We start from the raw sequence: 21,796 nt of genomic DNA on the forward strand, positions 1-21,796 counted from the left end.
GAAAATGAAAACCGGGTTGATGATTTCAGATTTTTTAAGAACAGCCTATTTATAACCACTTCCTTGCTTAATACTATGCTTTTTTCTCTTTCCAAATTAGATATTTATTTTTGAAAACAATATCTACTACTGTGCACATGTCGGGAAACAGGCCATCCGTGTGGTCTCCACTGGGAAGGAAGGTGTGATTTACAACGGCCTCAGTGACTGGCTGTATGAAGGTAAGATGCACACAGAGAGAAAAAAGGAAGATTTGTGGTTGCTGCTGCTGCTACATTGGAGTTGGGTTCTTTTTCTTTTTTCTTTGACTTTAACTGTAAATTAAACTCCAGTTTCTTGAGGTTCTGCAAAATTTAAAAGATTTTGTTGGAGCTTTTGGGATCAGGCTGATTAGCACCAGGGAATAGCATCAGGCTGTTGTCAGGGGCCTGCAGTGTTGTGCACTCACCTGGGGCAGGTGTGCTGGCTTTGGGCTTTGCAGAGCCCTGCAATTCATCCCTGAAGGGCAAGAGGCCCGTTAATGGGAGATTTATTATGTCAGGAGGTGACTTCTGGGAACGCTCAGGGACTGCAAATGCACATGTCTCTACCCCACTCGAAGACATAAGTGCCTCGTTTTGCCTTGGGAAGGGGACAGTTGGAAAAGAAAGAATGAGTTGCATCTTTCCAAATAAATCATCAGAGTGACTTGCAGCTGAGAGTGCCTCCACCTTGCCAGACATTTTCTGGTTTGACTTTGTCACCAGAAGACTCATGCTGTATACATTATTAAATAACTAGAAATCAGAGGGGAAACTCCTCTCTTCTTAAACTTTGATAAGCTGTCTCCATGCTTATGACCCTTCATCCTAACAATGACAACCAGGTATTGATTGCTATTAGCTGTCAGGCACTGCTGGAAGCACTTTGTTTTCTGTTACTTCATTCCACCCTCTGTCTTAGTTTGTTCAGGCTGCTGTAACAAGATATAACAAGGTTCCACAGACTAGGTAGCTTAAACAATGAATATGTATTTCTCACAGCTCTGGAGCCTGGGAAGTCCAAGATCAGGGTGCTGGCAGACCCAGTGTCTGGTGAGGGCTCTCTTCCTCACTTGCACATGGCTGTCTTCTTATGTCCTCACCTGGCAGAGTAGAGAGAGCTCTGGTCTTCTTATCTCTTTATAAGGGCACGAATCCTTTTATCTTTTTATCTCTTTATAAGGGCATGAATCCCATTCATAGGGGCAACACCCTCATGACCTCATCACCTTACAAAGGCGCCACCTCCTAACCCCATCACCTTGGGGATTTGGGTTTCAACATACGAATTTGTGGGGACACAGACATTCAGTTTATAGTACTGTCATAACAAGGTTCTATTTCACAGATGAGGCATGGTGAGGTTAAATAATTGGCCCAAGTTTACACAAGGTAAGAAATATTTATTGGGGAAAGTCGTTGTTCAAGTTCAGGATAATTATCTTTTTTGAATTCCACATGTGGCTAGAGTAAGCGTATGCTTTCCAGCATGGGGCTGATGAACAACCCAAGCTCTTCTCAGCCTCCTGGCCTGAGACCGTGTGATCACAGCAATAACTCACCCTGCTAGGCTGGGTCAAGGGAGGGTCAGGGAGATTCTGGGTGCTTTCTTAAGCCAGTATCACTTTCTCCCAGTGCTGTGCATGTCTCATTCTGCATTTTAGTGGCTTTATGCATCATAAATTATAAAGCAGATGGATATGCAAGCTTAGTGTTACCTCCTAGCATAATTACTCTGAAGCCATAAAGTTCTATGACTTGATTTTTAATTTTTGTAAATAGAGGTATAATTTGTACACAATAAAATGCACATCATAAGGACAGTTTGATGAGTTTGGCAAATGTATATACTATATAGCCCCAGTCAAGTCATAGACCATTTCCATCAGTCTAGAATATTCCTTCAAGTCCGTTTCCAAGGGCTTTCTCCCTAAGTCTGTCTTCCAGAGACTGCCACGGTCCTGGGGGCTAAGCAGCCCATTCTCTAACAGACATACTGGAACCCAAGCATCCACATGAGGCTGTCATTCCCTGTGTGGTCACCTTGGAAGCCCCATGTTTATTCCGATGTGGCTGCCGGTGCTCAGAGCATGCTGAAGAGTCCAGTTTCCTTCTGAGCACCAGGAGAATCAACCCTGAGATTTTATTGTCAAATGAGTCCTTGGCCACACCTGAAAAAGCCACTGGAATGAAAGAGGGGACACAGTCTGCTGTAGTTATGCCTGTTCTGTGGAGAAACAGCCCTGGAAATGGTGTGCCCCGAGATGTCCCCAGCTCCGCCGAAGAGGCACAGACAGCAGCACAAAGGGAAACTCCGGAGGGGCTGCACCTCTGCCCAGGGTGCAATCCCTGAGCCTCTGAGGCTTGCCTGCCCCCTGGACTCAGGAGACTGTTGACAGTGAGGACTCTGAGGCCCCATGAGTGCTGCCCTTGTGTGGAGAAAAAAGCCTTATATCTAGGAGCAACTAGAAGACTGAGTCCTGTTTCCTCCCTGACGTCTGAGATCCCACTAACAGCTCTTTTGCTTGGGTGTGTGATCGGCTCAATATCTGGATAGGGAAGGGAACCCAGGGGCTGGAGATCAGAACATGAGTGGTTCAAAGTAAGGCTGTGGAGCTACAGGGACCCAGGGAGGAGACCTGGCCTAGTCACGGGACATGACAAGGGTCTTCCACTCCATGGACTTTAATATGCTCATCTGTACATGGGAAGAATGCCCCAAACACTATACTTTCTGAGGACTGTGTGAGACTTTGAGTGGAATGCCTGCAGCACACGACATGGTCAGTAAGGGACAGTTGCTGCTGTTGTTTCTTATAACAATAAAAATAACAATAATTATGTAGTTATTACTATTATTGTAATTATTTGTTAGTAGTATTTTTATCACAAAGGAAAAAAGATGTTTAAAAAAGAAATAAAAGGCATAGGTATCAAGGCAATGTTACCAAAGTGGTCATTCTGCCACAGGGCAGAAATTGTCTGACCTGAAAATTCAAGAGAGATCAGTGCAAATAATAATGACCCCAAGGTGTGTCCCCCGCCCCTAAGAGAAAGGGCCCCTAGAATTTTGGCTGCAAGAGCCTAGGCATTCTCTGGGACTAATCTCCCTAAAAAATCCATAACCAGGAGATTTAAAATATCTTTTTTAGTATCTTCTTAATAAAATAAAAAGTTCATTGCTTTGCCATTCACATTAAGCTTTTGCTTTAGCAAATCCGTTGAAAGGACTTTTTTCTTCAAGGCATTTACACGAAATTGTGTTGATGTGATAACAGAGCCCTAAATATTTTAAATCAATCACAGTTGATGTGGCAGCTTAATCTACTTAGTGTTGTTCCCTGGAAGGTTTATATGCTGATGCTTAGATTTCTGAGGCTGGGAGCACAGGAGCCCTGGGGAATCTTGCTTTCTTTTTTAATAATGGGAAAGTAAACTTTGATGATCACTTTTGCCTACTCTGTGACTTAACTGTTTCAATTCCAAACTCTTCCCTTAAAAAAGTTCAGGGATGGGGGGAGATTAGAATGAAAATACCCTAAAGCATTTGCAGAGGGGCTCATTTGCTTGGAGATGTTAGTTCTAAGAAGATAAGCTGTGTATGTGGGAAACAAGTCCATAGCTTGTCAGCAGAAAAATGCCTTATTGTTTTCTTTCCCAGAAAGGATCTTAAACATACTAAACATTGTAAAATATTGGAGACTGAGGAAGAGAAGAGGTGGGCAGCCATAGAAGCTTCTGGGAGTCTCCATCCCTTGACCTAAGCTTTAAACACACGAAGTGGGAAAAGCTCCAGTTTACTGAAGCAGTTGCCCACATGCCAGAATGTGAGCTCAACACTGGCTGGAACTCAGCACTGGCTGTGAACTCATCACTGGCTGTGAACTTAGCACTGGCTGTGAACTCAGTGTGTCTGTCTTGCTGATTCTCTAAAGAGAGTCCTTTGGCTCATGGTGGCCACAAACTGATTTTGATAAGCAAAATGCATATCTTCATTTTATTCTTCTGGGAAAATTTCATAAAATTACATAGAATTTTGATTTTAATAAAAACTAAAGACAGCTTAATAGAGTCCTACAACTTTTTAAAGTTTATTAAAGTTTGTTTATTCATAAACTAAACATAAGATGTTACTGAAGATGAAGATTTTGAGGCCTGTGAGTGAGTGTTCTGTTAAGAATTTGCACTTTGATGCAAGGCTCAGTAATTTCACAAAGTTCCTAGTATGTAGGCATATGGGCAAAAGAGTTGGAATTTTCCAAGTTTTGATGAAAGTTCTTTGTTACTGCCATTACAGGGTTGATTGTGTTTCTAGTTGCCACTCTTTGTTTATAAATTACTCTTTTTTTTGTTTCGTTTTTTTGAGATGGAGTCTCGCTCTGTCACCCGGACTGGAGTGTAGTGGCACGATCTCGGCTCACTGCAAGCTCTGCCTCTCAGGGTCACACCATTCTCCTGCCTCAGCCTCCTGAATAGCTGGGACTACAGGCGCCCGCCACCACGCCTGGCTAATTTTTTTTTTGTATTTTTAGTAGAGGTGGAGTTTCACCGTGTTAGCCAGGATGGTCTCAATCACCTTCGTTATCATCATATGCATGAGCTATAGTGGGACAGCACAGAATTTTTAGCCAATAATTTGCTAATAATGACTTTAAGTTATTAAATGTTTCAGCTAAACAATGAGTCATCCATACTTCTGTTACCAAAGCAGTCATATTTATATGCATATCCAAAATACATATAATTATTCAGTGATACGCCATTATCATGGAATTACTCACAGCCCTGTGGAAAGCTGGAACATGTTAGCGTCATTGGTGGACAACATCTTTCCTTATGTATATAAAAGATCTTATCCCCTCAAAGGGCAGTGGAGGTAGAGTGAGGGATGATGAACTCCAGAAGATATTTATAGAGCTCAGCCTGGAGTTATCAGCCTGGGATGGCAGGGAAAGTGAGAAAAGTGCCCAAAGGGTATTTATTTCATATCTGGTTTGGCATGGATGAAATTCCAGGGCTGGATTTTCCTTAACTAATCCAGAACATAAAGGTACTTGAAAAATGTGATCAGATCAAGAGACCCAGTTTGGCATGGAAGCATTTCCCCGTGCACGTCAGCAGGAATCATGTTAGATGAGACTCTCAAAGCTGCCCCTGGCACTAGTTCCCCTTGCATGGTTCTAGGACCCATGCAGTCAGGCAGCCCCTGACAAGGAGTAGCTGATGGGAAGTCTCCTGCCAACAATACTGACTTCTGCTCCACCCCGCCCAGTCCACCGCCCTCCCCTGGACTCCATGGCACCCTCCCCATTTTCTGCAGCCCTGCCCTGACTCCTGAGGCCCCCTCCTCCTGGTCACAGCCCTTGCCACTGTCCCCAGGGTGCCACCATCCTGGTTCCACCTACCTGGGAGCCCCCAAGAGAGACTGTCTCCACTGTCCCACACTAACTGCCACCTTCACTGGGTGGCCAGCATGGAGGAGGTGGGGATGTGGCTAGTCTGGCCAGAAAGGACCTCCTTCCAGAACTGCTGCTGCTGGAGAGGGGTTTAGCACCTGTTGAGTTGGAACTCAGAATGCTCTCGTTTGCGATGTAGTCAGGCCCGCTGTACAAGGAGCAGAGCCTTTCCTAAGCTAGAGCCCTCAGTCCTGCTGGATGAGCGCCAAACCCTGGTGGTGTGACCATTACCTTCCATCTGTGTGTCCTGCTCATGTCCAAGGACTGCAAGGCCAGCATGAGGCAAGGCCTGCTTTGCACTTCTTTATAGTTTCTCAAAGCATCTTTAAAGAGTCAACACTCATGACCTAATAGTTTTCTGTTCCAATGAAGTGCTCCAAGAGGTACCAGCAAAAGGTCAAGTGGGCCCCAGGCAGATAAATTTGAGTTAATGAATTTTGGGGGTGGTGCAATTCCATGCTTTATTGTCTTGAGTATTCAAGGAGGTGGAGAGTGTGTAGGAGTAGTAGTACAGTGTAGTAGATCAAAGTGGATTTTCACACTTTCATGGAAGAAAACACATTATTAAAACTAAAGCCCTCCTGGGGATCGTGGAATGGTTTGCAGGGTCTGTTTTCCACAGGAGGCACATTCACCAAAAGAAAAGGGAACTCTTTGTTCATCCAGATTCCCATAAACTCTCTAAATCCCATGAAAGCAGAACAAACTTGAGTAACACTTCACGTGAAACTTGCATATTGGCTGTAATTTACATTCATGACATGTTAGATATGTTGTACACTTTGTGTGCCTTGTGTCACGTTGATACCCAGTGTGCTGAGTACCTGTTTCCTGCGTGCTGTGAATGGACCAGAGCCAGTTGTGACCATCAATAACTGGTACAGTCTTCAGTGAATAGCAGCAGCCTTGGACGGTTAGATGCAGATAAAGAAAATCTAGCACACCATCTTTTTATCTAAGAAAGCAATATGCTGGAACCATTAGAAATCAATGGCACTTATGTTACTTTTCTTTACAGACAGGGTCTCACTATGTTGCCCAGGCTGGCTTCGAACTTCTGGGCTCCTGGCTTAGCCTCCTGAGCAGCTGGGACTATAGGAACCTGCCACTGAGCCCAACCTCTTATGCTGTTTTTAAAACTCCCTGACATACATTTGGAGACTGATATTTGAGGTGCTTACAGAAGCCCCCTGGAGTGTAGATTCTTGATTGGGTTCTGCTAATATTAACTGCCTCTGAAGCACCTGGCTAGGGCACTTCAACGGCTAGCAAGCTGCTGCCAGGTAGTAGATCAAAGTGGATTTTTACACCCATCCTACATCATAGTGACCATACTGATATTTTTTAAATAAGTTATGGAGCAGGCAGTACAATGGGAATTGGAATGATGTTCAAATATGTACATTACTATGTAAACCATAGGTTTATCATTATTTGGACCTCTTATTGATTACATCTCTTATTTGCATGATGGGAAATGTTTGGTTCGACAAGGACATCACTCTCAGTAAATTGGCAGAAGCTTGTGATTAGCTTGACAAAGCTCCTTTGTGGAAGAGCCGGGCAGAGTCTTTGTAGTGATGGTGCTTGTGTTTAAACAAAAGCTTCACCACGTAAAAGCTGTATGAACTTGGATGAATATTTGACCTCTTTGTGTCTCTGCTGCCTTGTCTGCAAAACAAAGATAACAGCAGTATATGCTCCATAAGGTCACAGAGGAAATTAAAATAAGCTAATACACATAGAGCTCTTAGAATAGTGCCTGGCACTGGTAACCTCTACGTATTGGTGGTACAACTACTGTTGCTTTACCTTGTAATTTCCCAAACTCGGTAAAATAAGAGGCACCTGCTCAACTATTTCATCTGCAATGTCAGGAATCGGAAGCATTAATGTGTAATTAATGATACCTATCAGTGTTGAAAACTCTGAAGCTCTATTCACTCATAAAATATTATCTATAGTATGTTCACATAGAAAATGCACTATGAGTTCCCAATCATCCTAGAAATGCTATTGATACCATGTTGAACACCTCTTCAAGAGCCTTCTGTCCACGTTTAGATTCTCCAAGCTGAAATCACACCCTTAGTTGCCACTGATGCCTGACAGAGAGACAGCTGTTTTCCTTATGAGCCCCAAAGTTCTTGTGACTTGGTAAAAATTATGCTTCGTGATCTCTTACAGAAATTGAGTACTTAAAAAAATTATATTCCACTTCATCTATAACTTCTAAGGGAGGATATGAAAGTAAAAGTAATGATGAAAATATCTAAAATGTAATCAGTGTCTGGCGAAGCTATCAGACCTATGAGGTACTGTGCAATGGAGCATTGGCTCAATCAAATAGCAATCATTCTGAGCAGGGGTCTGAATGCTTTGGGTATTTAATGGAACTGAAATGAGTATTTTCCTTGTCTAGCCCTAGTCTCCAACTCTGTAAAGTATTAATGATCTTGACCTGAAGAACATATTAATTTTACCTTGTAGAGAGACAAGGAGGAAAAGCCAAGAAGCTGTTTGGTAGAAGCTCAGTCAGCTCTGACCAGAAAATGGCTGAGATGGCCTAAGAGGTCCATTCCTTCTGTGCTTCTCTGAACCTGTGAGAGATTTCTGGATTTCTAGATTTCTGCAAGGATCGACAGGAAAACAGTGTTCTAAGGCAGGAAATAAGAATGTCAGGAGCATAACATAGACTGTGATTGCCACAGATAAGTCAGGCTGGCCGCCAAGGCCCTCTCAGCCCCCTGGGTCCAACTGCACCTGTTCCTCACTTGACCCTGAGTCCCACCAGACCCTCCCCTGCCATCCTCTGCTCTCAACGTAGCAATCATGGCAGCATGGCTGCCTCAGTGCCAAACTTTAAATCTAGGTAGGTCACCAGGAAACACCAGCACATCCTAACCAGCACCATCTCTCTGTCTCTGCGATCATGGGCAGACCACCATCTTTCTGCTGTAACAGCACAAAGTGTATGCCCTCACTTACCTATGTTCATCTGAGTTTTCTTGAAAGAATATCACATGGCTATTGATTCTCTAATCACAGAAGGAGGTAGTGTTGGAGCTGAAATGGACGTTAGCAGTCATTGAGTCCAGCAGTCAGTAAACTGTTTCTGTAAATGGCCCGGTAATAGAGTCTGGGTTTTGCAGGACACATGGTCTTCATTGCCACTGCTCAAGCTTGTTGTCATAGCAGAACAGCAGCTATACACCATAAGCATGGCTGTGTTCCAATAAACTTTATTTGTGGACAGTGAAATTTGAATTTCATGTAATTCTCACATGTCATTAAATATTCTTCTTTTTTACCAGCTATTAAAAATCACAAAACAAATTCTTAGCTCTCAGGTCATACAAAAGAGGCAGCAAGCCAGATTTGGCCCAAAAGCCGTAGTAAGCCAATCCCAATTTGTCCAGTCATCAGATTCACAGACAAGGCTACTGACATCATGTCTGAATTCTTCCAGCTCTTGTCATGTGAATCAAGATTGTTTGTAATGACAACCAATTATTTCAAATTTTGCCTCTCCAAATAAGTCTAGTTACTTGAAGTCAAGAACTGTATTTTATATTGTATGTTTCCCATAACACCACTGAATCTCTGAGTACTTAATAAATGTTCAGAAAATACTTTTGAATGAGTTAATTCACAGAGAGAAACTCATATATTCTAGAAACCTCCACAAGGAAATCATATTGTTTCTCCATGATCACTCATCAGAATTTCCATTTCCACAAACTTCCCTCAGCAGAAAGACACCTGATTAACAAAAAGCAACAGTAATTGTTAACCTCATTTTAATTATGAGTTTCACTTCTTATTCCCAAGGATAAAGGAAAAATCTGGAGTGACGTTGAGAAGGACATGGTCTTCTTACCAGGAGCCCAGGGGCACAGAATCATAGCTCACCAGACTCTAGACCATCTAAATTCATGCTAAGTCGTAGTTCACATACTGAATGAATAGAGTAGGAATAGCAGTATCTAAGTTTCAGTGAGTCTTTCTTCCATGCCAGGCCTTACACAAATAAACTTATGTAATCTCTCGAGAGCCCTATGAACAAAGCTCTATGGTTGTCCCTTTGTATCCTCGGGAGACTGGTTCCAGGAACCCCACTGCACCCACCCCTCTCCATCAGATACCAGAGTCTGAGGATACTCAAGTTCCTTGTGTGAAATGGCTTAGCATTTGCCTATCACCTGTGCTCATCGTCTGGGATACTTTAAATCATCTCTAAATCACTTGTAAATACCTAACACCATGCAAAGCCTATGTAAATAGTTGATATGCTGTATTTTTTATTTGTAATATTTTTATGGTCGTACTGTTATTTTTTTCTTTAATATTTTTGATCTGTATTTGGTGGGAGGGTCTAGAGATGTGGAAGTTTTAGACACAGAGGGCCAACTCTTCCCTTATCCTATTGCACAGCTGTGGAAACTATTAAGTGGCCTTTCTGTGGACAAACAGCCAGTAGAGAGCCTGCCTGAAGCTGCTAAGCACTTTCCTGCTGCATATGAGTTGCATTAATTTCTTGCCTATGAAATTAGGCTTGGGTCCGTACTCAAGTTCTGGGTGGAGCATCCTCTAGATGTGTCTGCTCAATGCCCCAGGCTTGAACCATCTGTGCTGTAAAAGGTGTGTCTCGTGGCACAGATTTAAGAGCCCAACAGACCTTGATTTAAGCCCTCTGTGAGCCATTCAGCTGCCTGGTGACCAAACCACAAACCTTGTCTGACCCTCAGTTTCCTGGTCTGGAAGATAAAACTTTAGGCACCTTTCTCAAAGAATTATTGCAAAGTTAAACAAGAGCGCTTCTGTGGAAGCACAGGCATGTTACAGTGGAACCATAAGAAATTGCCAGCATGTTCGTTGTATATTAGCATGTGCATGTGAGGTGTCTGGTGAAGGTCAACCTTCTTCTCCCATTCGGCTGGCTGTGCTGGATGACATCTCAGATATGGCAAAGTCTCAGATGTCTGTGTGCCCAGCACAGAGAATTTACCATGGAAAAGGAGGGGGTATTTTTTGACTGGAAGGTCAGACGTATACACCTCCAGGTACAGCATCTCCAGGGCCCCCCAGCAAAGAGGAGATAAAAGGGATGACTGCTCTCCCGGTCCATGGGTTTCTCCCAAGAGAAACTTGACAGAGACTTCCTTGCTCCAAATCTTCCTCTTTGTGGCTCCTTGTTTCTGGTACTGATTCCCACTACCCTCCTAATTGCCATGGTGACCAGTTGGTTGCTATTTAATTAATGTTGTATCTGATTACATCTGTGCCCTGGGAGTTCTCCAGCCAAGATTGCAATTTAAACTAGGAAATAAATAAACCATTCGGCTGTGGGGATGGGGGCATTATCCTAGTCAATCCCGGAATATTCTTCCGACGTTTCTTGGATGAAAAATTATCTGGCAGAAGTTGGAGTGAGGCAGTAGTACACACTGATGGAGGAACAATATTCTGCTTTGGAATATTTAAACAGAAGCCTCAGACAGCAGCTAGGGGTCCTGCTTGATGAAAAGAGCTTTGGAAAGAGGAAATATTAGACATTTGGTTGAGAATTTTCTGTGAAGTTCAGTGCTAAGAGCAGAGACCACAACTTAGGCTTTGCAGCCAGCATTCCCTTCCATAAACTTCAAATGTAAGCCTGATCAGAACAAGGCTAGCAGGAAGATGCGCTGGTGGGGACAGCCTAGGTCCTGCTGTGGGTAGCAAAAAACAAGCAAAAGCAAATGGAACACCGCCTCTAATTTAAAACAGCAAAGTGTATTTCTTGTCGGAGATTACTCAAGCCCACTCTTGATCAGGGATGGGGAAGAGGTGGGGTTCTGTCCCTCATGGTCACTCAAGGTCCCAGGCTGCTGGGGCTGTCCTTGTAGGCATTGCAGCCACACTAGTGGAAATGGGAGTGTTCTGGAGGGAGACAAGCTGGGGAATAAATACCTGGCCTGGAAATGACCCTGGCACTTCTACGCATGACTCGTTGTCCAGAGCACCTCATGTGGTCCCACCAGGGTTCCAGGAAGTAGCACGGAGCCATTGTCCAGAAGAGGGGGAGGGCAGACATGTCTGGGAGGCAGGACCAAAGACCCCACATCTGGGCAGCTTTCTTGCCAACAGTGGGCCTCAAGTTTGGTGCCCAAAGCAGAAGAGGAATTGTCTAGAGGGATGTTGGGGAATCTCTCAGAATCAACGGGAAGGTCAGAGTCAGGTTCAGAAAGCAGGCAGCTGTCCAGGGCAGCTGAGGGGATGCCAGGGGTCCATCTGGTTGGGACACTGCTGTGGGGGAGTGGGAGTATGGGAGAGGCATTGTCTGCCCGGATCACAAATGATGTTCTTGAATGAGCTGCAAATAGAAATGTCATGCCCCCTATGGAACCATCAATATGGCAACTTGGGAAGCGTATTCCAAGAAAGAGCTATGGTGTGTAATGTTTTATTGTTGCAAACTCTATCATTTCACACTTAAATGATAATAGCCAAGGAGAGCCATCAGAACCATTAATCCTCATCATTTCTTCAATGAGAAGGTTCGTAATTGTCATGTGCACCTTGCAATAAGCTCCCTTCCTTCTTGGTGTCTCCTTGGAGCCTGTAAAGTGATGAATGCGGTTCTCAATGCACAACCCTCAAACTGCATGGGAGAAACCCCAGTGTCCCAGAGGACAGTGAGGGCGGCTTCAGCATGGCTGTGTGGCACTGAATCAGGTTAACTGCAAACCTCTGGTTCTCAGAACCAAAGCTGAATCTACATTTGAAAATCCAGTAGAGGCTTTGTTAATGTTTTAGGAAGGCTATTGAGTATTTTAATTCAACATGAAGAGATGATCTAGCTGGTCTTGTGAAAAATCAGTTATAAATCTAAAGGGAAGATGTTCTCTAAAGGTATAGGAAGAATTCTCATTGGTCTCGAGAAATGTCCTTACAATTAGTGACCTACTCCTGAGAGATTTTGACAAATAACTTAGGATGTTCAGTGGCTATATTTTTCTATCTTTCAAATTATGCATTCATTGTGAGATTAGGACAAACACACTTTTACCTTTTTGTTATAGCACCCTGATGAAACTTATGTATTTGAGGTTGAAATATTTGACACCCTGGGGAACTCTAATTTCTTTTTTTTTCCTATCTTCTTAAGTCACCTAAGGACATTAGACTATTTGCCCTATTATTGAGAGTTTTATTAATACAGTTCTACTAAAATGCAAGCTGCAAATGCCAGAAGGAAGATAGGCAACAAGACAACATGTACTTAAAACAGTTTCATTCGATACACGGAAGCTGGAACTAGCCTTAGCTCTTTTGCTCACTAAACCTGTATTCTAACCTTTTCGGGCCTCAGTTCCTTTTTCTTGTTCTGGAAGCATCGCTAGGGTGGACCAGATAACGCTAAACTCCTTTCCATCTCTAACACTTTTCATGTTTAAATATCAGTGCCATAAACACACAACATTGATGGTATGAAGTCTGTGTCCATGCCAGATAACTTCACAATGAAACAGTTAACAATTCTCGGTTTTACTTAGTAAACATATGGGAGCAATGCTCCTCAGTTGCAATGGTGGGGGCCAGGCACGTGGGTATCTTGGCCTTTTTGTTCCCTTCCTCTCCCCCTTCGTCACCCCCGCACACAGGACATTTGCATACTGGGAGAACCTTTATTTGATGATTCTGTTAAACTTTCTCCTTATCCCCACGTGAAACCTATCTGCCCTAAAGGAATCAGCCTTCTGTCTCCTTTACTCCCCATTTTTTTCTTTGTATAAAATTTGCATTATTGGCATAACTTTTCTCTTTACTATGGGTTGTCTTTGGGAAGGTGTAAGGGAATGCAAAGATAGCTCACCTCCACGTCAGAGCTCCCTGCACTTGCAGGCATGGAGAGGACATACCCTTTGTCACTCGTTCTGTGCATTAGGACCACTGAGTGGAAGAGGATGCGAGGAGTCAGATTTCAGGTCAGTTGCTCTTCTCCCACCTTCCAGCAATGGCAGAGGCTGTCCTGGGAAGGTCATGCTCTTCTGTCTGGGTTATCTTAAGTGATCCTTGCACTAAGTGGGAGACTGGACATGCAAACCTATCATCTTCAGCCATACAAGATCATGATTCTGGGCACCCTGAGTCAAGTCCCAGAGCCCAGGCAACCTGGCAGAACCCAGGAAGGGCAGAGCCTCTGCATGCTGGCCACTCAGGACTATGATTAGCCGCTCCCCAGCATATCCGTGCATTCAGCTCAAGGCCAAGCTCCATCCAGTCAATGGAAATGGGCACCTGAGACTCAGAAACACCCGAAGAAGAGAGCACCTTTCAGCTCTTCATGGAAGAAAGCAAGCCAGCCAGCACCTTCTTCCTTTTGCAGGAATAAATATGTCTGGCACCTGGATTATTTTATTTAAGAGACCAGCTGCGTGGACACCATGCCTGTAAAGTATTGGGATTTTTAATGAATGTTAACCAAGGAAGAGCCCAGCTGGGATACTTCGTGGAGGTGTCACTTTGTGGAGGTCTTAGGCGATATCCAGCCCTAAAGACAAGACAGCCAGGCCAGCTGAAGGATTTCAGATCAGCTCTTTCCCTGCTCACCACCCTCATTACTTCCCACTTCTTTTATGGGTCCACTCAGATGTTCATGCTCATAGTCTTACCTCCCTTCTCCCCACTCAGAAAGGTGAAGCCTCACCCACCGCCATGTGGCTCCCACTTCCCAGTGTCCCGCATCTGTGTCTCCAGAAACATGGCAGAGATAGAAGAAATTTGCATGTAGCAAAATTCATCTCTTCTAGAAGATATTCCAACACTTGACAGTGGCCCACACAGTCCTTATTTACTAGGGAATCCTATTTCGAGCCCCTTCTGGGCGCCCAGCATTGGATGAGTCACTATGGATTGCAGTGCCCCACCCAACGGGGTACTTGAAAAAGAGGAAGAAAGGGAGGCAGGGAGGGAAGGAGATGAAGGAGGTCCAAGACAGGGATCCTCCCCTTGAGGAACTGACACACAGTCAGTCCGATGGAGGCCAAGACCACCTGCATGAAGCAGCTCCTTCCTTCCATCATTCAAGTGGGATTCATACATTTATTCTGCACCAAAGCCCTCTGCCAGGTCCTCCAAGGGAGACAGAGATGCTTTAAGATCTGGACCTGCCTTCACAAAGTTTATATCCTGCAAGATGGTATTGAACCACATCCTAATTACATGGCAGAAATCTTCCACACATTTAGACACTTTTGGCAGAATGGTATCTTCTGATTTAAAACTGCAGAAACATGAAAATTAGAAAACCAAACAACCAGTAATCCATTAACTCAAGAGTTCATTCTTAAAATCCAAATTTCCTTCTCTGGAGATAGGACCAGATCATAGCTCCCAATCTCTTCTCCGGTTTTTGTTTTTCTTTGCACCATTTTGGATTTGAGATTCTGTAAGGAGTGACCTAACGTGAGCATGTCCTGATACAGAGGAGACGCAAAATAGCTCAGGGAAAAAGTTGATCATTAGAAACATCTGTGGTTGTCCCACTGTCTCATCGTGTCACTGGGAGTTTCTGGCCTCTGCTGGCAGCTCTGATGAATGTTCTGTGCCAGGACAAAGAAGGCGGGCGTGGGCCAGGCAGTCCCTCCAGTCAGGGAACGGTGGCCTCTCCCGGCTGCCTTGGCGTTTAGGAGGCTCTGTAAGGGTATTTGGGATCTCAAGAGCCTCTGGGACTTAGGGGCAAAGGGCAGACCTTAATATCCAGTGCCTCCTCCCCCAAAATGTTTAGCAAGTCAGAAATTCCCCTTTACTGCTAAGTCAAAGGAATATGTCCTTTGACTCTTCAGGGAGCATAACGTACCATCCTTTGATGGTCATACACATTAAAAGAAGATAAAGCCAGAAATGAAAGGGAAAGAAACAGTTATATGATTTTGGTGGGAATTTGCAGAAATACAGGCTGAAGCTGAAGTCTTCCATCAGGGGAGGTTTGTTCCATTGATCTCCTCTCTCGGGCTCAGCTCTTTTATCTCCAGTGCATTTTGGATGTGGCTTCTCTTTCCACCTGCTGGGGCTTTAGATACAGTACTTCCTTTTGTTTCAAGGTAGCGTTTAACTGCGTCTGGAAAAACCATCATTAAGGGAAAATAAAGCTGAAAGATGAATTGAACACTATGTAAAAGGGCCCTTTCAGGCTGCCGGAGAGATCGCCTTTCCAGCCTAATGAGCCTGTGCTGCCTCTGATTCAGATGATGCAAGGACAAGAGAAAGGAATGGAGTTTTGTGCACTGCGATTTTCCAAAGCACATAATGCTTAGTCATCTGGGGTGTTAGGAAAGAGAGAAAGGCAGAGGGGAGTGTGTGGTAAGGTGAGAGAAAGAAAGAAGGCTGAATTTTAGTTAAGCTGCTCAAATGCCTGCTTTAACAAAAGTCTGCCAGGGCTAGAGGTGATTAGCCATCAGTGCTGCTGTTGTTTTTGCTGTTGCTGAAGTTTAAAAGTCCTGTGCCCCTTGGTATATACGCAGGGGATTGGTTCCAGGACCCCTGAGTTACCAAAATTCAAACATACTCCAGTCCCAGTCGGCCCTGAGGACCCAGGTATATGAAAAGTCAGTCCTCCATATACAGGGGTTTCACATTCCCCAAATACTGTACTTTCCATATGTATTTAGTTGAAAAAATCTGCACATAAGTTGACCACGCAGTTCAAACCTGTATTGTTCAAGGGTCTGCTGTCCCGTCCTTATGTGGGATGGTGACAAGCGGCCCTGTGTCCCATGGCGTGCGGCCGAGCGGCCTTGGTGCAGAGGTGGATTTGCAGCCAGTTGTCCACACATCCTGGATCCTCCCGGTGCGTCCTGTGTAATGGGTTAACTGGACCTGCCTAAGCCTGGGCCTCCCACCCCTCACAAGCAGCTTCTCCAAGATTTCCTACTTAAATTTCTCCAGCCACAGAGAGAAGCATTTATTGTCTCTCACCACACCCGCCCCCCAGTATAGAAAAAAGAAGACTGGGGAATTGATCTCTCAGAGCACTTGGAGAAGCCACACGTCAGCAGCCAGTAAAGCTAGAATGAAAATCTGAGCGATCAAGACAACGGAATAGAAAGTCAAAACCCAAACTTCATCTCTTCCCCACTAAAGGAACGGGAAGGGACGCTGCCACCTGGCGGCCAGCCGAGGCATGTTCAGGGAGCCGATCCTCGTCCCTGGGCCCCCCGGGGTGTTGATTTGTGGGAATCTGCAGATCTCTGATGATAATGAGGGGATTCGCAGTGTGTGTTATGCAAATAACACAGCTCTGATTAGTGAAGGAGGCTGCGAGCCTTGCAAGGTAAAAGCTCCATTTGCCTTCTGGCTTGATGTTCGCTGATTTCTTTTTTAACCCTCCATTTAATTCTGCACTCGGCACCTTGGATAAAATATTTTGTGGCAGAAAAAAGGCAACAGATGCAAGCAGGAATAAATAAGATTTTCTGTATTTAGAATGAGGCCACGTATTTCGGAGCACAGATCTATCAGGCATGTTATTTATGTCTTTTGCAATTTCCCGGGACCCAGATTTCTCAGGGTGCTTTGATTTTTCTCAAATATCTACAGCAGTAGGGGTCCAGGGAGCCCAGGGAGCACAGCCGGGCACTCACTCACAGTCAGAATCCGGAGGGCTGTGTTATTTAGGATGATCCGAAACGCGACCTTGCTGCCTGCATTCTGTTTTGATATGTATCTTGCCTCATTAAAAGATGACAATCTGCAATACTGATATTACTCAGGCAGATGGATTTCCCAAATGCTGGGCTATAGCCTGGGCTGCCAGACTGCATGAGGTTTAACATGGAAAATTAGCTGCAGTCTTGTTCTCTGGTCTGCCAGGTCCAGCAGTGTAGTGGAAGGAGCGAAGGAGCAGGAATCAGGAGACTCACCAGGATCTACCCTCTCCTGTCCTGTGATCCTGAGAAAATGGCTTGGTCTCCTTATCCTGGAGGTCTCCATGGTGGAGTGGGCTCAACATCACGAACCTGGAGTCAAATCAAGGCTCCGCACGTCCCAGTGACTTTAGAGCAAGTTGTCAACATCTCTGAGCCTCAAAATTCTCCTTTATAACAAATAATGTAAGCAGATCCACAGTCACTAGGAAGATTACAATAGAATTGCCAGAGTATCTAGCATTCGGTAAATATTTATTAACTAGACAGAAAAAAATTGTACCAGGCTTAGTAACACCTGGCCTTCCCATCTCATTAGAGGCTAGAATGCTCAAAGGACACAGGATGTGTCTTAGTCTGTTTTGTGTTGCCATAAAGGAATACCTGAAGCTGGGCAATTTGTAGAAAGAAGAGGTTTATTTGCCTCAGGGTTCTATAGCCTGTGCAAGACACATGTACCAGCACCTGCTCAGCTTCTGGTGAGGCCTCAGGCTGCTTCTACTCATGGCAGAAGATGTAGTGGAGCTGGTTGTACAGAGATCACATGGTGAGAGAGAAAGCAACACGGTGTTTAGGAGGTGCCAGGCTCTTTTTTAACAGCCAGCCCTCACAGGAGTGAAATCAAGCGAGAACTCACTCACCCTTGGGGGAGGCCATTAATCTTTTCATGAAAAATCCACCCCCATGACCCACACACCTCCCACTAGACCCCGCCTCCAACATTGGGGATCAAATTTCAACACGAAGTTTGGAGGGGACAGGAAGCCAGGCCATAGCAGGGCATATAGCATTGGCATCAAAGCTAGGGTGTTGATTGGTTATGAATATTGTTAGTCCTGCCTCATTTATAAAGGAAAGAAGAAGAAAGCAGATTGTAGAAAGACTAAGCTCAGGGTATACATGAGTCTTCAAGAGAAGCCAGACAACATTCCAGGATTTCAGAAAGGGGACATGGCTGAGCTGGGTCTTCTCTTTGTGGGGAGACATGTCATTGGGCCTCTGAATTCCAAAGACACAACCTTGAAAAAGCACAAAAAGACTGTCTACTCATAAGATTTAGGATTTCCCGCATAGTCCCCAGGGCCTCCTCTGATCCTTTGACCAAGATATGAAAGCCCTGCCGTATAAGAAGAGGGGAGCTCCATGCTGAGGTTAGGACACAGCACTGATATGATGCCTGCCTTCCTTGGTTTATTTGACACCTAATGAGGTGGGGACTTGTTGACAAAGTCCTTCCATCGTGAGGTCTGCACCCCTCACCCCCAGCTTGATTGTACCATTCTGTTTTGGAAATCCCCACCAGAAGTACCAGCAAATGCTTCTTAAGCTTCTAGAAATTTCTATCTGGGATTATTTTGTTCATAGAGCAATTCTGGCAGCCAGAGTTACTTCTGCATCTTTGCTTTGGACCACAATTACCCAAAAAGCATTAGGAGAAAAGAGATCATAACAGTGGTTCATTCGATTTTCAACTTCCCTGTGCTGTTTAGATTTTGGCAAAAGAGTATTCACTGTGACTGCTGCTTTCACTATAAAAAGAAGCTGAGATTTCCTGCCAACTATTTCACAAAAACAAACAGAAGATTCATTGAGGGAACCAAGGAAGCATCTGATCCTACAACACACGACCAAAATATACTGTCTGTATCTTGGAAATGAACTCCCTAAGAGGATAGAAAATAAGTTGTTCAAGCTCTTCTCTAGCTCAAGTATCAGCACCCTATAACTGGAATTATGTCTTTTACCTCCTGCTTATTCCCAGGGCTGAGGGGATCATTCGTAGCTGATAATATCAATTACAATCATGCAGGATCATCCAGGAATAAAAACATTGGAGGAAGGCAGCAGGAAAGGGAAAGGAAATCCTGGTTTTCAGAAAATATCATGGAGACCTCATGAGCTCACTCTGAGGAATCACCCTTCAGCAGCAGCATCTCCCTATCCAGTCTGCTCTGTTTAAGGGAAGAGTTCATCTCACCACAGTGTTTCATTGAAGAGCTGGTTTTTAATTGGCCCTGTACCACTTAATTTATTTTCATTTGCATTCCAATGCTGTCTGCCTTGTACTGCTTTACTTCAAAGCTGGATCTAAAAAACACAGGTTCTTAGAAGGTTGCAAACCTGCAATTGTACAGAGGCTCTGAGAAGCGAAATGATTTGCCCAGTGAAATGGGGTACTGTGGAAACTGAGAGAGCTTTGAAGTCTGACACCCCTGGCTTCACAATTCTACCTCCACCACTTACTGGTTGTATGAACTCAAGCAAATTGATTCACCTGTCGGACCTCAGTTTCCTCCTCTGTAAGATGGAACTAGTAGCATCGACCTTGTGAGGTCATCGTGCAAAGCGCCGTACTGTGTTAGAGTCTAGCATTGCTGGTCCCTTATTAGGCACTCGCGAAGTGTAGCTGACTACTAGTGTTGTTGCTCTTAGAAAACACCCATATGTTAGGAAAAAAAAAATAGAACCCTTATTCTGCCTCTGAATAAGTGCCCCAAATCCTCTATCACTTCTTGCTATGGCCACCCACCCAGAGAAGGAAGACAGCGGCTCCCCCAGCCTCAGCAATGTGGAGACGGCGTCCAATTCTCCACTGACACTCCAGTGGTTTCTGTATAATGCATGGGAAAATGTAAAATAAAAAGTAAAGTGCGTCACAAATGATAGGTAGTCCTCACGTTATTAGAAGTAATAGTTGCTATATTGAGTGCCGTGGGTCCAGGCAGATTGGTTTATAGTCACTGAGATATGTTGATCGACTAATAATGAGAATGAGTAGATAAAGGGGTACAAGCTGTCAGCTGACAATAATGTTTGAATGACATCAGTTTGGTTTGCTTACGTAATGGGTCTTACATGAAGAGGAGACACCTGGAACTCAACACCTGAACTCGTCCCGCTTCTGGCAAGGAGAGGGGCAGAAGGCGACACGTGGTGGACAGCAGCCCCTGTAGAGGGGCCACGGAAAGGGGTGATGGGGATCCTCTCTGCACAGGGCGGAGCTGCAGGGTGGTGGGGGTCAGCCTCCTCCTCTCCACCTCTTCCCTTCCGCCGTGTTTCCTACCTGACCCAGCCAGTCTCCAGTAACAGATATAGAATGTCTTCATTTGGAACATGGAGAATTTGCACAAAGGGAAGCAGATTGGACAAAGGGCTCAGATCGGGGGTCTCCGGGTCTGGGCAGAGCCATTACCCTTCCCCTCCCATCCTCTGTTCTCTCCTGCCCCCACCCACACCGTGCTCCTGGTGAGCTACAGCCAGAGCGAATTGCAACCCAGAGCACTTTTGGCCAACACCTGCGGCACTAGACAACGCCAAGAGAATGGCTTAATAATAATGAGATAATAATTTAATGATAACGAAAAACCCCAGCGAGCCCTGCGAGGCGGGGAGGGAGACCTGGTGTGTGGTGCTGGATGCTTCCTGGGCACCTCCCTGCACGGCCTGCCTCTCGAGTTTCTCACGCATGGCGGTAAGCAGAGCCAGGCCTCACTCTTTCCCCTTCACGGTGGAGGGTGTGAGCAGGGTTTCGATGCCTTTTGCTTACGGTGTCCGCTAGTGGATGCGCTGGTTGGAACGGACGTGCCCATAACCATGACTCCCATCGAGGCCTTGTCCCGCCAGCAGTACGGTTCCCATCAGCAGCACGGTTCCCATCAGCAGCTCAGCCTAGGGTGGGTAGAGGCCCAGTACCGCAGGCTTGCTGCATTTGGGTATTTGCAGGTGGCTCAAGTCAAACTTAAGATCACGACCCAGTCAGAAAATCAAGTGAATAAAGCAGGATGGCATGGAAAGGGATGGGGGCTTTACTGAGAGGGAGGGTGAGAGAGCATAGGATGGGAAAGAAAGGGATGGGGGCTTTACTGAGGGAGGGTGAGGGAGCATAGGACGGGAAAGACCAGAGTGCAGGAGAGAAGGCGCAAAGGAGAGCTGCTTCCCACACCGTTGCTCCTGGCCTGTGTGTGTCTGTGACGCTGGGTCATGGTCAAAAACACGGATGGCCGCTGACATCCGTCTTTATAGAGAAAGGCTCCGCCCAAGCTGAAGGACCTGCAGCAGGCAGAACCTATCTGTAGATGAACACCCTGGCTCTCCAGAAAACAAGAAGCGGGAGTCACAGCCTATTGAAGTGTAGACATGATGTCTACCCTTTACAGACCCTTTACAGACACCCGGTGTCCTGCAAGAGCCCAGACTCAGACCGGGTGCACCGTGACAGCCGCCTGTGCCTGAGCAGGCCGCTTCTCCCACGATGGCGGGTAGTGCAGAAAACAAAGGGAAGGCAGGAAGGAAACTTATCCAGGCACTGAGTGCGTGGGAAGGCAACACACTCTTCCTCTCCCACGGCGGTGGCGCTCGCTGGGCGGTGCTCACGGAGAGCGGGGGGGCGTCCCGCACGGGGCAGAGCTGCAGG

The 21,796-nt window shown here is 45.3% G+C and overlaps 1 protein-coding gene across 5 annotated transcripts in view; it reads left to right on the plus strand.

Annotated features, from left to right (window-relative positions):
• Positions 1-21,796, plus strand: part of DPP6 (dipeptidyl peptidase like 6) — a 1,188,326-nt gene that overhangs the window by 1,015,702 nt on the left and 150,828 nt on the right. For all 5 annotated transcript variants that reach the window (XM_030826245.1, XM_030826246.1, XM_004090271.3 and 2 more), the window contains one exon: positions 101-221. In XM_030826245.1, coding sequence (XP_030682105.1) covers positions 101-221 — 121 coding nt within the window. The remainder of the gene's footprint in view (positions 1-100; positions 222-21,796) is intronic.

The sequence above is a fragment of the Nomascus leucogenys genome, chromosome 13 (assembly GCF_006542625.1).
Source record: "Nomascus leucogenys isolate Asia chromosome 13, Asia_NLE_v1, whole genome shotgun sequence".
Classification (NCBI taxonomy): domain Eukaryota; kingdom Metazoa; phylum Chordata; class Mammalia; order Primates; family Hylobatidae; genus Nomascus; species Nomascus leucogenys.